This window comes from Panthera onca, chromosome A2 (genome assembly GCF_046562875.1).
Source record: "Panthera onca isolate mPanOnc1 chromosome A2, mPanOnc1 haplotype 2, whole genome shotgun sequence".
Taxonomy (NCBI): Eukaryota; Metazoa; Chordata; class Mammalia; order Carnivora; family Felidae; genus Panthera; species Panthera onca.
In genome coordinates, this window is record NC_138340.1 from 81831298 (window position 1) to 81849077 (window position 17780).

A 17780-nucleotide genomic window follows, 5' to 3' on the forward strand; every position below is an offset into this window, starting at 1 on the left:
GGAATATACTGGCAAGAAAATGATCATCAGAGTGTGGCAACCCAAGTTCACATCTCAATTTTGCCCCTCTCTGGAGTTACCTCACCTCTGTGAGCCTTGGCTGTATTCTCTGTAAACATGGGGATAATTACAACACTGCCTACCTATTGCAGGGTGTGATGAATGCATGGAACTGCACAGTGCCTTAAGACGCTGTCATCCAAGCCTTTAAAGAATAAGGGCAATGATGCTTCACAGAAGGGCACAAAAGGATGGAGTGCTGAGGCCATACTGTGTTGGCTGCTGACAGAGGCCCTCACTCTGCAGTGTCTCTCGTGGTTCTCAGCCCCTCTTCTAACCAGCCAGTCCTCTGTCTATACCCACTTCTAGTCTTGTTTATTTCACTGACCTGTAAATCCTAGAAGATGCTCTCCTCTAAACTCACATTGCTGGCTTTCAGATTCTACCTTCACCTTTCCTCTCTGGTCTCTTTTCTGACCACTAGCCCTGTCCATGCCCTGTCATCCATGCCACTGGTGGCCCAGAGCTCCAACCACTTTCTATGGTTGTCTCTGACTACTTTCTAGTCATTTTCCAGCCAGCCTCTTGAGTTGAGATTTCAATCATAGATACATAATTAATAAATGACATTTTTCATTTCAATGTTCATATAACTTTAAAATCAAAATCTTCAGAGAAGATTATTTTGATGAAGACTATTTAAATATTGAAGGAAATAATTTCTAATACCAATAATATATTATTATGTTACATTAATTGTCAAGAAAAAGACAGCTCAATAAAAAAACAGACAAGGATATAATTAGGCAATTTTCAGAAAAACAAATTCACATAGCCAGTAACATTAAGGGAAATACAAATTAAAATAATGATATGAACTTAAACCCATCAAATTGGAAAAAAATTTTTAAATCTTTATTTATTTTTGAGACAGTGCAACAGGGGAGGGGCACAGAGAGACGGACAGAAGATTTGAAGTGGGCTCTGTGCTGATAGGCTGACAGCAGCAACCCTGATGTAGGGTTCGAACTCATGAACCACAAGATCATGACCTAAGCAGAAGTCTGATGCTCAACCAACTGACCCACCCAGGTACCCCTGGAAATTTTTTTAAAAGACAAATGCAGGTGCACCTGGGTGGCTCAGTTGGTTAGCCATCTGATCTTGATTTCAGCTCAGGTCATGATCTCCTGGTTCCTGGGCTCGGGCCCCACATCAGGCTCTGCCCTATCAGCATTGAGCCTGCTTGGGATTCTCTCTCTCCCTCTTTCTCTGCCCCTCGCCTGCTTGCACTCTCTCTCTCAAAATAAACGTAAAAAAATAAAAATAATAAATAAAAGGCAAATGTGGCTATGATTGGTATGGGTAGAGGGAAAGCATTCTCTTACACATTGCTTGTAAAACTGTGAATTGTTACAAGGTGTTTTGGAAAGCAATCTTAGCAAAATCTGTTGAAATATATTAAATGCGTACATCCATCAACCCAATTATCCCTCCCTGAGAATTTAACCCAAAGAAATATGTGTACCATATATATATATAGCTATAAAAAACATTTGAGATGATTTATAAAACAGATTTTAAAAAACGTTTTATAACGTACATTTTTTTTATTTTTTATTTTTTTTGTATATTTATTTTTGAGACAGGGAGAGACAGAGCATGAACAGGGAAGGGTCAGAGAGAGGGAGACACAGAATCTGAAACAGGTTCCAGGCTCTGAGCTGTCAGCACAGAGCCCAACGCAGGGCTCGAACTCACAGACCGCAAGATCATGACCTGAGCCGAAGTCGGACGCTTAACCGACCGAGCCACCCAGGCGCCCCTAAAACAGATTTTGAAAAAGTGGCCATCCAACAGAGCTCAGTTTGGCGAGGAACAAAGGCGCTCGCCAGCGCCATCTCCCTCGCCCATCCCCCAGCCAAAATCCCAAAGGGAACCAGTTACTGCCAGGGAACTTGCTTGATCTGCGCAAACACCCAACGCTGTGCTTCTGCGGAGCCACCCCTCCGGCAGCCGGTCTGACTCCCTCCCGCTGCCACAGGGCCCCTCCTGAAGTGGATCACCGAAGGAGAAGCGAGCTAAGCCTGCCCCTCCTGCCCCTGTGCACCTTGCCTACCCACCCCAGCTAATATGCCAGATCCCCAGCACCACAAGCCTGGCAGTGTGCAAGTAGCCCAGACGGGCCACGGCCACCCCACAGTGAATCCCGCCCCTAGGAGAGGGGAAGAGAAGGCACACACCAGTCTGACTGTAGCCCCAGCGGTGGGCTGGGGGCAGACATCACGTCTGATTGCGGCCATGCCCACCAACTCCAGTTATACACTACAGCACAGGGGAAGTGCCCTGCAGGTCCGCACCACTCCAGGGACTATCCAAAAAGACCAAACGGAAAAATTCCCCTCAAAAGAATCTCCAGGAAATAACAACAGCTAATGAACTGATCAAAAAGGATTTAAATAATATAACAGAAAGTGAATTTAGAATAATAGTCATAAAATTAATCACTGGACTTGAAAACAGTATAGAGGACAGCAGAGAATCTATTGCTACAGAGATCAAGGGACTAAGGAATAGTCAGGAGGAGCTGAAAAATGCTATAAACGATATGCAAAATAAAATGGAAACGACCACTGCTCGGATTGAAGAGGCAGAGGAGAGAATAGGTGAACTAGAAGATAAAATTATGGAAAAAGAGGAAGCTGAGAAAAAGAGAGATAAAAAAATCCAGGAGTATGAGGGGAAAATTAGAGAACTAAGTGATGCACTAAAAAGAAATAATATATGCATAATTGGTATCCCAGAGGAGGAAGAGAGAGGGAAAGGTGCTGAAAGGTGTACTTGAAGAAATAGTAGCTGAGAACTTCCCTGAACTGGGGAAGGAAAAAGGCATTGAAATCCAAGAGGCACAGAGAACTCCCTTCAGACGTAACTTGAATCGATCTTCTGCACGACATATCATAGTGAAACTGGCAAAATACAAGGATAAAGAGAAAATTCTGAAAGCAGCAAGGGATAAACGTGCCCTCACATATAAAGGGAGACCTATAAGACTCGTGACTGATCTCTCTTTTGAAACTTGGCAGGCCAGAAAGGCATGGCAGGAGATCTTCAATGTGATGAACAGAAAAAAGTATGCAGCCGAGAATCCTTTATCCAGCAAGTCTGTCATTTAGAATAGAAGGAGAGATAAACATCTTCCCAAACAAACAAAAACTGAGGGAAGTTGTCACCACTAAACCAGCCCTACAAGAGATCCTAAGGGGGGGGTCCTGTGAGACAAAGTACCAGAGACATCGCTACAAGCATGAAACATACAGACATCACAATGACTCTAAACCCGTATCTTTCTATAATAACACTGAATGTAAATGGACTAAATGCGCCAACCAAAAGACATAGGGTATCAGAATGGATAAAAAAACAAGACCCATCTATTTGCTGTCTACAAGAGACTCATTTTAGACCTGAGGACACCTTCAGATTGAGAGTGAGGGGATGGAGAACTATTTATCATGTTACTGGAAGCCAAAAGAAAGTTGGAGTAGCCATACTTATATCAGACAAACTAGACTTTAAATTAAAGGCTGTAACAAGAGATGATGAAGGGCATTATATAATAATCACAGGGTCTATCCATCAGGAAGAGCTAACAATTATAAATGTCTATGCGCCGAATACCGGAGCCCCTAGATATATAAAACAATTACTCATAAACATAAGCAACCTTATTGATAAGAATGTGGTAATTTCAGGGGACTTTAACACTCCACTTACAGAAATGGATAGATCATCTAGACACAAGGTCAATAAAGAAACAAGGGCCCTGAATGATACATTGGATCAGATGGACTTGACAGATATATTTAGAACTCTGCATCCCAAAGCAACAGAATATACTTTCTTCTCGAGTGCACATGGAACATTCTCCAAGATAGATCACATACTGGGTCACAAAACAGCCCTTCATAAGTATACAAGAATTGAGATCATATATACCATGCATACTTTTGGACCACAATGCAATGAAGCTTGAAATCAACCACAGGAAAAAGTCTGGAAAACCTCCAAAAGCATGGAGGTTAAAGAACACCCTACTAAAGAATGAGTGGGTCAACCAGGCAATTAGAGTAGAAATTTAAAAATATATGGAAACAAACGAAAATGAAAATACAACAATCCAAACGGCTTTGGGATGCAGTGAAGGCAGTCCTGAGAGGAAAATATATTGCAATCCAGGCCTATCTCAAGAAACAAGAAAAATCCCAAATACAAAAATCTAACAGCACACCTAAAGGAAATAGAAGCAGAACAGCAAAGGCAGCCTAAACCCAGCAGAAGAAGAGAAATAATAAAGATCAGAGCAGAAATAAACAATATAGAATCTAAAAAAACTGCAGAGCAGATCAACGAAACCAAGAGTTGGTTTTTTGAAAAAATAAACAAAATTGACAAACCTTTAGCCAGGCTTCTCAAAAAGAAAAGGGAGATGGCCCAAATAGATAAAATCATGAATGAAAATGGAATTAATACAACCAATCCCTCAGAGATACAAACAATTATCAGGGAATACTATGAAAAATTATATGCCAACAAATTGGACAACCTGGAAGAAATGGACAAATTCCTAAACACCCACACTCTTCCAAAACTCAATCAGGAGGAAACAGAAAGCTTGAACAGACCCATAACCAGCGAAGAAATTGAATCGGTTATCAAAAATCTCCCAACAAATAAGAGTCCAGGACCAGATGGCTTCCCAGGGGAGTTCTACCAGATGTTTAAAGCAGAGATAATACCTATCCTTCTCAAGCTATTCCAAGAAATATAAAGGGAAGGAAAACTTCCAGACTCATTCTATGAAGCCAGTATTACTTTGATTCCTAAACCAGAGACCCAGTAAAAAAAGAGAACTACAGGCCAATATCCCTGATGAATATGGATGCAAAAATTCTAAGATACTAGCAAATCGAATTCAACAGCATATAAAAAGAATAATTCACCATGATCAAGTGGGATTCATTCCTGGGATGCAGGGCTGGTTCAATATTCTCAAATCAATCAACGTGATACATCACATTAATAAAAGAAAAGAACCATATGATCCTGTCAATCGATGCAGAAAAGGCCTTTGACAAAATTCAGCACCCTTTCTTAATAAAAACCCTTGAGAAAGTCAGGATAGAAGGAACACACTTAACATCATAAAAGCCATTTATGAAAAGCCCACAGCTAACATCATCCTCAATGGGGAAAAACTGAGAGCTTTTTCCCTGAGATCAGGAACACGACAGGGATGTCCACTCTCACCGCTGTTGTTTAACACAGTGTTGGAAGTTCTAGCATCAGCAATCAGACAACAAAAGGAAATCAAAGGCATCAAAATTGGCAAAGATGAAGTCAAGTTTTCACTTTTTGCAGATGACATGATACTATACATGGAAAATCTGATAGACTTCACCAGAAGTCTGCTAGAACTGATACATGAATTCAGCAAAGTCGCAGGATACAAAATCAATGTACAGAAATCAGTTGCATTCTTATACACTAACAATGAAGCAACAGAAAGACAAATAAAGAAACTGATCCCATTCACAATTGCACCAAGAAGCATAAAATACCTAGGAATAAATCTAGCCAAGGATGTAAAAGATTTGTATGCTGAAAGCTATAGAAAGCTTATGAAGGAAATTGAAGAAGATATAAAGAAATGGAAAGACATTCCCTGCTCATGGATTGGAAGAATAAATATTGTTAAAATGTCAATACCACCCAAAACTATCTACACATTCAATGCAATCCCAATCAAAATTGGACCAGCATTCTTCTCGAAACTAGAACAAGCAATCCTAAAATTCATACGGAACCACAAAAGGCCCCGAATAGCGAAAGTAATTTTGAAGAAGAAGACCAAAGCAGGAGGCATCACAATCCCAGACTTTAGCCTCTACTACAAAGCTGTCATCATCAAGACAGTATGGTATTGGCACAAAAACAGACACATAGACCAATGGAATAGAATAGAAACCCCAGAACTAAACCCACAAACGTATGGCCAACTCATCTTTGACAAAGCAGGAAAGAACATCCAATGGAAAAAAGACAGTCTCTTTAACAAATGGTGCTGGGAGAACTGGACAGCAACATGCAGAAGGTTGAAACTAGACCACTTTCTCACACCATTCACAAAAATAAACTCAAAATGGATAAAGGACCTGAATGTGAGACAGGAAACCATCAAAACCCTAGAGGAGAAAGCAGGAAAAGACCTCTCTGACCTCAGCCGTAGCAATCTCTTACTCGACACATCCCCAAAGGCAAGGGAATTAAAAGCAAAAATGAATTACTGGGACCTTATGAAGATAAAAAGCTTCTGCACAGCAAAGGAAACAACCAAGACAACTAAAAGGCAACCAACGGAATGGGAAAAGATATTTGCAAATGACATATCAGACAAAGGGCTAGTATCCAAAATCTATAAAGAGCTCACCAAACTCCACACCCGAAAAACAAATAACCCAGTGAAGAAATGGGCAGAAAAATGAATAGACATTTCTCTAAAGAAGACATCCGGATGGCCAATAGGCACATGAAAAGATGTTCAACGTCGCTCCTCATCAGGGAAATACAAATCAAAACCACACTCAGATATCACCTCACGCCAGTCAGAGTGGCCAAAATGAACAAATCAGGAGACTATAGATGCTGGAGAGGATGTGGAGAAACGGGAACCCTCTTGCACTGTTGGTGGGAATGCAAATTGGTGCAGCCGCTCTGGAAAACAGTGTGGAGGTTCCTCAGAAAATTAAAAATAGACCTACCCTATGACCCAGCAATAGCACTGCTAGGAATTTACCCAAGGGATACAGGAGTACTGATGCATAGGGGCACTTGTACCCCAATGTTTATAGCAGCACTCTCAACAATAGCCAAATTGTGGAAAGAGCCTAAATGTCCATCAACTGATGAATGGATAAAGAAATTGTGGTTTATATACACAATGGGGTACTACATGGCAATGAGAAAGAATGAAATATGGCCTTTTGTAGCAACGTGGATGGAACTGGAGAGTGTGATGCTAAGTGAAATAAGCCATACAGAGAAAGACAGATACCACATGTTTTCACTCTTATGTGGATCCTGAGAAACTTAACGGAAACCCATGGGGGAGGAAGAGGAAAAAAAAAAAAAAGAGGTTAGAGTGGGAGAGAGCCAAAGCATAAGAGACTCTTAAAAACTGAGAACAAACTGAGGGTTGATGGGGGGTGGGAGGGAGGGGAGGGTGGGTGATGGGTATTGAGGAGGGCACCTTTTGGGATGAGCACTGGGTGTTGTATGGAAAGCAATTTGACAATAAATTTCATATATTGAAAAAATATAAATAAAAGATATTTATTTACTCAAAAAAAAAAAAAGTGGCCATCCATGGGAGAATGATTGAACTTGCGTACATCCACGCCGGGGACTATTATGTGTTTCTAAAAAGAATGAATTGACATATTCAGGTTGACTTGTAGGTAATGCCACAAAGTTGTAGGAGGAAGGAGTGGTTAATAAACAAACCTCTGGGTGTGTCAGGGGTGGGGATGAGATATATACACGTATGAAGAACAGCATGAAAGGACACCTAATAGGCTGTAGACAAAAGTTAGAGGAGAAAACACAAGGGAGAAGTAGCATACAAGCAAAAAAAAAAAAAAAAAGAAAAAAAGAAAAAAGGAAAAAAAAATTTGAACTGTATTATCCCCCAGCATATATGTTATGATCCCATTTATTCTATGTATGCATAAAAATTAGTGGAAAAGGTTACATTCCTAATTAAAAACCTACGGGGATAGCCCTGATATACTAAGTAAAAAGCAAAAAACAAAAATGGCAAATTAATAGATTCTCTTTTGGTAAAAACAACTGAATTCCTGCATATGTGTACGTTTGTATGAGCAAGGTAAAGGTGTGGGAAGAGTCACACAGGCTGTCATGAGTTATCTCAGGAGACTGAGATTGGACAGTGAGGTCAAGATAAAGGAGATAATTAACTCCTTCATAGATCTCACATTATTTCACATGTTACAACAGCAAGTCTGTCATCTGAAAGACATCGAATAAAGAAATGGTCTGTGTCTGTAACATTACTCTACCCTTAACAGTCTAGAAATGTCACTCTGTGGGAAAAAACTGTGAAGCAAGAGAAATTTCAAATATTTACCACTCTACTTCCATCTTCTTGGATGACTTGGATATGAAACTTTTCGATATCTTTAAAAAGATAAACAAAAGAAAGACAGTTTAACCTTTATGAAAATTATGAGCACCTTTTTACACCTAACAGTGGTGAACATTTATTTATAAAAGCAATGCAGATGAATCAACTGGCTGGAAAAATAGTATTATCACAGAGAGCAATTTCATAATATAAGTGCAAAACAAAACCCACCTTTCTCCAGCCTCTCTCCATAGTCTATTGCAAATCTAGCATTTACTCTGCTCCTCAATGTCAACAATGGATGAGACATTTAACCCTTCTGCTCCCCTGGGTTTCCTCAAATGTTGGCCTCCCCTGCACCATCAGTCTTATTTGGAGCTAACAGGGGTTCCTTTGGCAGGGTTTATCTCCAATTTCCAAATATCATATGAAAATATCATACGAAAATAATGGGGAGAAAACTCATTATACAAGATATTGGGGGGTATTTTTACAGGGATCAGTTTCACAATAAGAGAACTCTCAGCAATTTAGGTAGATTTGTGGATGGTCCCTTTCTCTCAGGAAGCAATCTAGAATTAGCCATACTTAACCTTCTGCCAGACTAGGTACAAAAATGGGAGACAGATAATTGGTCAAGAGCATAGAAAGTGAACATGAACCTAACACCCCCAGGCCTGTTCTTCCCATTATCAATCAGCAATTTCATTTTATAACATGAAAGATGGCTTACGAGGTAAGATCCACGAGTGGATTTTGTCCCTTCTCTGCTACCCTCCCCATCCAAAGTGAAAAAAACTTCATTAGAGGATGTCCCAATCTTATTTCAGGTAGAATGTGACCAAGTATGTGTCCTCAAATTCTACTATCAAATTCTACTGGCTTCTAATACCTTCCTCCTTCTCCATCCAAGGTGACAGATACCCTGAAGAAGGATGAACTAAAGAAGGTAAAAGTGACCTCCACAACTGGTCTACACTCTACCATGTGACAAACATGGAAATCCATGCATATAGGAGCCCATCATTCCTGGGATGGGAAACAGAGCAGAGCCTAAGGGGACAAGTGGGGCGAAAAGGAAAAGCCCTTCCACAGGAGTGCTAGATCTGAAATGAACATCAAAGGTCAGTTGGACCTTCAGCACTGGTGAGTGAACATCTAGAAGATTCAGTCAAGTCCCATACTTCACTAGGAGATGTGCCCTTCATGAAGTTTGTATATATCATCTAAAGATACACTTACATTTCTCTTCTGAAACCAGTAACAGATGGTTCTCTGGAAGGGGGTGACTTTCCACATGGGGGTAGAGAAACTATAAAAAGGAAATGAACCAAAATCATAAGCAAAGACTATCTTACTTACACAAATATTCCAAAAGTGTTTGATCACTGTACTACTACACAGCCTAGAAGGTACTGGGAACCACCGAATAGTTTGCAGACACACATTACAAATGGAAGCAAGGAGGAAAAAGAAACACTTTCAGGAGCTCAGTTTTCCAGGGGGAAATTGATGGCAGGCCAACATAATTCATTTAAACAGTAAGGCTAAAGTATAAGCTTATTTCCAGAGATGGTGCTTCCTATTTTGGAACGTGATTCTGAAGCTAATCAGAAACAATATAAACATCAGTACAGAAAGTTCTGTTTTGCAAGCACACAAAAAAGGGGTCAATACATCTGTTGTGCAATTAAATGTAGTATTTAATTTGACAACCAAGTAAATGTAGGCTCTCCTACAACTTCCAAAGTCCCACATCCAAAAGACAAAGCACAACGTAACACGGGACTTTCCAATGCAGAAGAGTGAGTCACGATGTGGCATGTGGTGGAGGATTTGCAAGCCTCAAATAATAGAATGACTGCCGTTGGGAAGAAAAGGCTCCATCCACCCTACTCCTCCTTCTCTATGCTCTCCCATATGGGTCAGCCCACAGGACAAAGCAGCCAGCCAGAAACAGCCTGATGTCATCAGCAGTGATAATGAGGGAAAAGGGGCCCTGGGATGACTCCAGTGACTTAATTCTTTCATCATCAAAAGGGTGACTATAAATCAGCAGTTTCATTTTGTAACATGAAAAACAGCTTACTAGATAGGATCCACCCGTGAATTTTGTTGTTTCCCTCCACAGTTCAAAGCATTATGAAAGAACATAGCCTTTTTATGTCCTTATTTTATAATCGGCAGCCTTTCTAAAGACTAGGAACATTTTTGACAAAATGTATTACCTGGTGTTCTAACTTTTCATGATGACAAAATGAAAATAGAACTGGCAATTTTTTTTTAAGTTTATTTGTTTACTTTTGAGAGAAAGAGCACAAGCAGAGGAGGGTCAGGGAGAGAGGAAGACACAGAATCTGAAGCAGGCTCCAGGCTCCGAGCTCTCAGCTGAGAGTTCGATGCGGAGATGGAACTCACCAAAGGTGAGATCATGACCTGAGCCGAAGTTGGACACCTAATCAACTGAGCCACCCAGGCACCCCTAGAACTGGCAAAATTTTTTTAATTGTCCATAGTCAAGTTTCCTTTTTAGAATTGAAAAACAGAACATTAACGATACACCATTTTTCATGGCAAATCTTCAAAATTATAAAATAGTACTGTAGAATTCAGCTATGAAAATAATGTAGAACTTACTATGTCCTGATTTGTGAAATTGTGCACCTCAAACAGGAAACTGCCTGTCCTGGGGTTGAGGAGAAGCAAAGCTGAGTGACACCATACAGATAGCGGAAGAGCCAACACTCGGTGCCTCAAAACAAGGAAATATTCCTAGAGAAGATGATTTGGCCTCCCTTGGGACTACAGAGGTGGCCAAGGCGTACTTGCCTAGGGCTGTGACCTGGAGTATGATGCTGACAAGTTCTAAGCCTTTGCCTGGTGTTTGTGCCGCAATCAGTGAGAACATGATTTTAAAAGTTCCATTTAGGTGGTGGTGGTTTTCCTTTCTATTATGAGGCAGCCTTAGAGCAAGGCCTAGAAATGAGAATATAAATAGACTTCAGGGCACCTGGGGGGGCTCAGTCAGTTGAGCGTCTGCCTCTTGATTTCAGCTCAGGTCATGACTTCACAGTCTGAGACTGAGCTCCCGTGTCAGGCTCTGTGCTGGGCACGGAGCCTGCTTGAGATTCTCTCTCTCTCTCTTCCTCTGCCCCTCCCCTGCTTGCATGTGTGCTCATTCTCAAAAATAAAAAGAGACAGACAGACAGCTCTATAAAAGCATGCAAGGTTTTTGTTTTCTTGCAGTTTGAGTAGAGGTCTATAGAGATTACATCGTATTAGGGAAATATTTATCTTCACAGATATGGAGCTAGACTCTGATTATTAATACTCAGTTGGAAGATATGCACTATAGGTGGATATCTGGAGCCATTTGGAAGATGCAGGTCATGCTGGTAGGCGATTCTCCAAAGGTACCGGGTTGGGATCCAAACCCTAACCACTACTGTCCTGCTCAAGTTTCTCTGTGAAGGAGGTCAAGGCTGCACATACAGACTTGGGGAAATGTACTATCAGAGATCACCATGAATGTTTTGGTAAGGAAAGGGAGACAGATTTCAGGGCAAGACCAAATTCAGTGGACAATGAATGGCATTTCTCTAAAGGGGAGAAGGAGGGAGAAAGGGAGGTGGGGGGGTTGTCCTGGATGGAGGTTTGGAGGATTTTCTCCCTCCAGAAGCATAAGAATGAGGAGCAGGGAGCAGGGCTAGGCACAGAGATGGGTCCTCAAGACAAGTACGAGTTTTACCTCATTTGGGTGGGGACTTCCCCTTTGGCCTATGGATGCAGTCATGCATCATGTACTATTAATTGCTTTTAATTAAGATAAAATTTGCATAACAGAAAAATCACCTTTTTAACTGTTTTAAAGTATACAGTTCAGTAGTTGTTAATACATTCACAATGCTGTGCAACTACATACTTATAAAAATCCTTTCCCTCCTGTGCTCTAATTCCCTTTAGCTGCCCTAATCCTTCATTAGTATCTCCATTGCCTACTCAGCCCTGAGTGGACATGCTAAGGAAGCCAAGAACAGACCAAAAAAGGGAAGTGTGGTCTGCCCCATAGTCACCCCTGTACTGATGACAGTGTAAATATAGCAGCTTCCTGACGGAGGAGGAATACAGCCTAGGAGCTGGAAACAGGCAGTGGCCCCCAGTGAAGGACCTGGGGGGGTGGGGATGGGAGAGATGTCCCTCTCCTGACACATTGCAAGAGGGAGACCCAGTGGCTTGAGGCTGGGAGTAGGCAGGGGTGGGGGGGGAGCAACGAGAAGCAGAGAGTTCAGGTTACACGAGGAAGTTATGCTATAGCACTGCATGAACATGTACAGTCCACTGTCATCTGTGGTAGATCGCATGGAGTCACCACAAACACCGTATACTGAATGAACCATTACTCCTAGGGGACATACAAGGACAGGCTCCTGCCTGGCCACAACATTTTTGTCAACGAATTAATACATAATTTTGTTTCGTGTGTATTCCTGTTTTTATAAAACACATTTAATATATATTGTTGATCCATTAGCATTAAACTCATGGTCAACAGCACTCATGCCCTAATGAAGCTAACCTAACCCACATATTCTCTCTATAAAGCATATGGCAGCCTTCTTGAGCTTAGGGACAGTAGCCAGCACTTTAGCACTATGCATGGGGGACATTTGAAAAGTGAAATCACCAACAAAAAGCTCAAAAATGTGAAAATCATGGCGCTAAATAGATCATAAAAATGACATTCATTTATAGGATAAGAACTCAATCAAGAAGGCAGTGTCTCGTTGTTCAACCTCAGCTGAGTGACAAATTTTTCACCACTTTCCACATGTCTGTAGATAACTGTGACGGCACCAAGAGTATTGACTTTGATGTCACAAATAGATTTTAGTGAGTAGGACAACTCACAAATTCAGAATGTGCTTGTAATGAATGTTGACTAGATCTGGTCCATCCACACTGTACCTACAGTGCTTCTGTACCATTTCATGGAGCTGACAAATTCAGTGATTTAGCCATTTAATCATGTGTACTCTGTCAACTATGTGAATACACCAAACAAACTTTTCTTTAAACTTACCTTAAATGTGTGTTGAGAGTATTTTATCATGTAAAAACATTATAAACCATGACATAACAGAGACAGAGGAACTAGGTTTGAGTTTTGATTTCCGTGTTTGCAAAAGGTGAGCTGATAATTCCAACCATACCCATCTACCAGATTGCTTTGAGGATTGAATGTGATAATGGGTGTGAAAACACTTGGTAAGCACCACTGCCTCTAGGTTTCACACCTTCTGATTAGTGAGATGAGTGATAAATGGACATGCTCGCTTACCTGCACCCAAATATAGCTATCCACTGCTTTTAGAACCTTCACATTGTTAACAGGATGGATTTCAACCAACAAAGTTAAACACTTTGATCCTACAAAGGAAAGGAGGCTTTTAGTAAGAAGATGAGAATGTCATTCATGATCTTCTCCATGTACGTCTGAACTTGGAAAATATAAACACGTTACCTGTTGTATTAGCTATTCAACCAGGAAAAGTAATTTTCTTAAAATTTACATTGACAGTTCTTAAAACCCACAACAGATAAAGAAAACCTCATGAAAGAGAAAGCAATACGCATTCATGAACAAGTGAGGAACAAGTTCTTGCCCACTCCTCAGCCACTTGGCACAGCTTCATAGGCCCTCTGAGTTTCTAAGTCTAAGCAAACACAACTCAATTCTCTATCACTCCAATTCTGCAGCACACTGGCAAATACTGCTTGTGTATGAAAATGTAAAGATCTTTCTGAAGCATGAACATGTTACAGTTGAGAGTGCCTATTAAGAGGACAGGGGCTTGGCTTCCCTTGGGAAAGGTACTGGAACTGCCCTGATAAAGACCCACTTACTTCCTCAGTGTCACATTGTAGCAAATGTCCTAAAAGATAGCAATTAAAAGGGAAGTCCTTGGACACAGGCTACAATGGGATTACCACAGATATCTACATTTAGGCCAAAAGTTCCCCTCCCCTAAGACTAAACCTCAGAGAAGAAGGAGTTGTCTTATATCTGAGTTCTTATAAAGACTTAACTATTCTCTGATGCTTTTTCAATGACTTTATTTTGAAAAATAATATACAACTTGGAGACAGCACAGCAACCTGGAATTGAATCAGTGCCAGTTTTCACTATTTAAGTAACTAACCTGATAGCATTGCTTAGGAAAAACAACAACAACAAAAACAAAAAAAACAAACAAAAAAACCCCCCAAAACCCAAAAAGTCTTAGGTAGGGCGCCTGGGTGGCTCAGTTGGCTAGGTTAAGTGTCTGACTCTTGATTTCGGTTCAGGCCATGACCTCACGGTTCCTGGGGATCAAGCCCCGTGATGGGCTCTGCACTGACAGCCCAGGGTCTGCTTGGGATTTTCTCTCACCCTCTCTCTCTCTGCCCCTCTCCCACTCCTGCTCTTTCTCTCTCAAAAATAAATAAGTAAACATTTTTATTTTAAGGGAAAGAATGTGAAACAATTCCTGGGATATGGCCTCACAATTGCAAGGACTGGATATCTCTATAAACATGCTTTTTAAAGATTACTGAGAAAGCAAGACAGTGAGTTATTATGTGGGATCTGAAATATACAAGGACAGAACAAATGAAAATCAAATACTGTTTGGTCAATGGTACTTACAGCTTGGGATAAAAATTCCAGTGACACTGCGGCACCTGGGTGGCTTAGTCGGTTGGGCGTCCGACTGCGGCTCAGGTCATGATCTCATGGCTTGTGGGTTCGAACCCCACATTGGGCTCTGTGCAGCACAGAGCCTGAAGCCTGCTTCAGATTCTGTGTCTCCCTCTCTCTGCCTCTCCCCTGCTCGCACTCTCTCACTCAAGAATAAATAAATATATAAAAAACAAAACAAACAAAAATCCCAGTGAGACGATCATACACCAGTTCGAAAGAACTATACTTCTTTTTTTTTTTTAATTTTTTTTTAACGTTTATTTATTTTTGAGACAGAGAGAGACAGAGCATGAGCAGGGGAGGGTCAGAGAGAGAGGGAGACACAGACTCTGAAACGGGCTCCAGGCTCTGAGCTGTCAGCACAGAGCCCGACGCGGGGCTCGAACTCACGAACCATGAGATCATGACCTGAGCCGAAGTCGGCGGCTTAACCGACTGAGCCACCCAGGCGCCCCGAAAGAACTATACTTCTAATAACTGGGACAGAGGTAAAGCTCAGGAGCTTTGGGAATCTGCTTGATCACTCAAAAAGAAAAAAAAAAGGGGGTTCTAGGAATAAGAAAAACATTGGTGCCAACGATACTTAAGAAAAATAGAAATGTTTTGTGAAATGTGACAATGAGAAAAAAACTATTTTCCTTATTATTTTATACGAAGTATGTATAACTAAGTAAATAAAGTAGTATAAGTTGACATTTGGCTATTTTATCTCTTGTCCTAAAAGTCTATATATTCCAATTTGGGGAACAAAAAAACCCCACCTTTTAAGGGGACATGTAGAGGATCCTACTCATTGCAAAAGTAAAGAATCACCTCACATTTGGATTTTTTGGCAGTGAATTTGATAACCAGCTATCAGCTAAATTCACTTGATTTTAAAATGGGAGGATTTTCAAGGACAGAAACTATCTTCCTACACGAATCTTTCCCTTCTTTAGGGCAGCCCAGACACTTAACTAATATAATCAGCATAATCATAAGAGTAATCGTGGAAAAGGAATTTCTCTCAATAACACACCATGTGCTTTCATGGTGTGATATGATGCACTCTGGATCAGGATTCTAGAGACATCAGCTCTAGTGTCAACTAGAAAGGATGAAGCTTTCAAGGCTTTAGTGCCTTGCTATTAAAAAAAAAAAACAAAAAAAAACTACAGAATCAGATCATTTCCACAATCACTTTCAGTCATGAAATCCCATGATTCCATGAAGTACTTACAGTTGTCTTAAGAAGTTAGAGAATACCGATCTCAGGGGAGACTGGGAGGGCATCACTGAAGGGCAAGATGGATCCAGGCAGGATGTAGATATCACAGAAAGTAAAGACAGCAAGATCAAAAGTGACAACTTGGATGGACCTTGAGGGCGTTGTGTTAAGTGAAATCAGTCAGAAAAAGACACTGTATGGTATCTGTTATGTGTGGACTCTTGGAAAGAGAGAAAAAGAAACATGCGCATAGATACAGAGAACAAATTAGCAGTTACAAGAGGTGGGGGGTTGGGGTGGAGAATGGGAGAAATAAGTGAACTGTTCTGTCTTTTTAGCTTAAATAAATTGAACAAAAATTGAAAAAAAAATAAAAGCATAGGGATAGGCATGGCATGGGGAGGATAGAGTGGGCAAAAGAACCTGGTGAAGACACATGCTGTGAAAATTCTAGTATTTTTAAAGATGTGATCATTTAACTTCACTAGAGGTGCACCAAACTTTAAAGACTGACAAGGTTGGTAAAGGCCAGTAGGGCATGGTTCTGAAGCAGCTCTGGTTACTGGAGCTCTTGAACCAAAGCACAGCTCCAGGGAACATCCACAGCACTCAACTATCTATAATGACGCAGGGGACCCCAGGAGAGTCTCAGTGGCCAACACATGTGGACACCCCAATAGCTGCCCAGGGGGAATCTACTGTGCCTTGGGGCAAATGCAATTCCACAGGGGAGGGTGAAGGGGGGAGCTAGGCCCTTTAATTCTTTTCTTTCCCTAAATCTTTTTTATTTATTATTTTTTTAATGTTTGTTTATTTTTGAGAGAGACACACACAGAGTGTGAGTGGGGAAGGAGCAGAGAAAGAGAAAGAGAGAAAGAGAGAGACAGAATCCGAAGCAGGCTCCAGGCTCTGAGCTGATGGAACAAAGCCCGATGCGGGGCTCAAACCCATGAACGGTGAGATCATGACCTGAGCCAAAGTCAGAAGCTCAACCACCTGAGCCACTCAGGCTCCCTATCTTCTTCTTCTTCTTCTTCTTTTTTTTTTTTTTTCAAGTAAGCTTGACCCAACATGGGCCTTGAATTCATGACCCTGAGATCAGAAGTCACATGTTCTACTGACTGCCAGGCATCTCTTTTTTCCCTCTTTTCCAAACAAAACATTAACTCTGCCATGGCCACAGCCAACAAGAGAAGCACTATTGATAAAAACTGTGCTGTAAAATATGTGGACCAAAGAACCCTGTATTGTTCATAGGAAAGATGTGACAGTTTGTCTCACTTACAATGGAAAAATCCCATAAGCAACAGAGTGTTAAACAACACCTCCAGGCAAACCACATTTTATAATTGAATGGCTTATCAGGTCACTCATGGACAAATAAAATAAGGCTTTCCAAAATAACTGTTCAAAGGGCAAAACATTATAATAGATTCTACAGTGCTTTCTGGTTACATCATTTCTAAACTCTTAACTGAACGAAGATCTCATAAGGGTCTCCATGATCTGTCTGTACTTTGGCCCCGTTTTCCTCTGGTCTTAGTTCCTACTGATTTGCCCCTTTTCATTCAGCCTCACTGACCTCACTATCCTTTTTTTTTTTTTTTTTTTTTCTCCCCTTTTAACCTCCT

General features: G+C 40.9%; 1 protein-coding gene across 13 annotated transcripts in view; it reads right to left on the reverse strand.

The window, feature by feature from the left end:
* GSAP (gamma-secretase activating protein) overlaps positions 1–17780 on the reverse strand; it is a 204477-nt gene that overhangs the window by 55135 nt on the left and 131562 nt on the right. For all 13 annotated transcript variants that reach the window (XR_009609966.3, XR_009609967.3, XM_060632294.3 and 10 more), the window contains 3 exons: positions 13542–13630; positions 9446–9515; positions 8207–8256 (listed from right to left, as the gene is read on the reverse strand). Coding sequence is in view for 11 of the 13 variants with exons in the window: in XM_060632294.3 (XP_060488277.2) it covers positions 8207–8256; positions 9446–9515; positions 13542–13630 (209 nt within the window). In the remaining 2 variants the exon portion in view is untranslated. The remainder of the gene's footprint in view (positions 1–8206; positions 8257–9445; positions 9516–13541; positions 13631–17780) is intronic.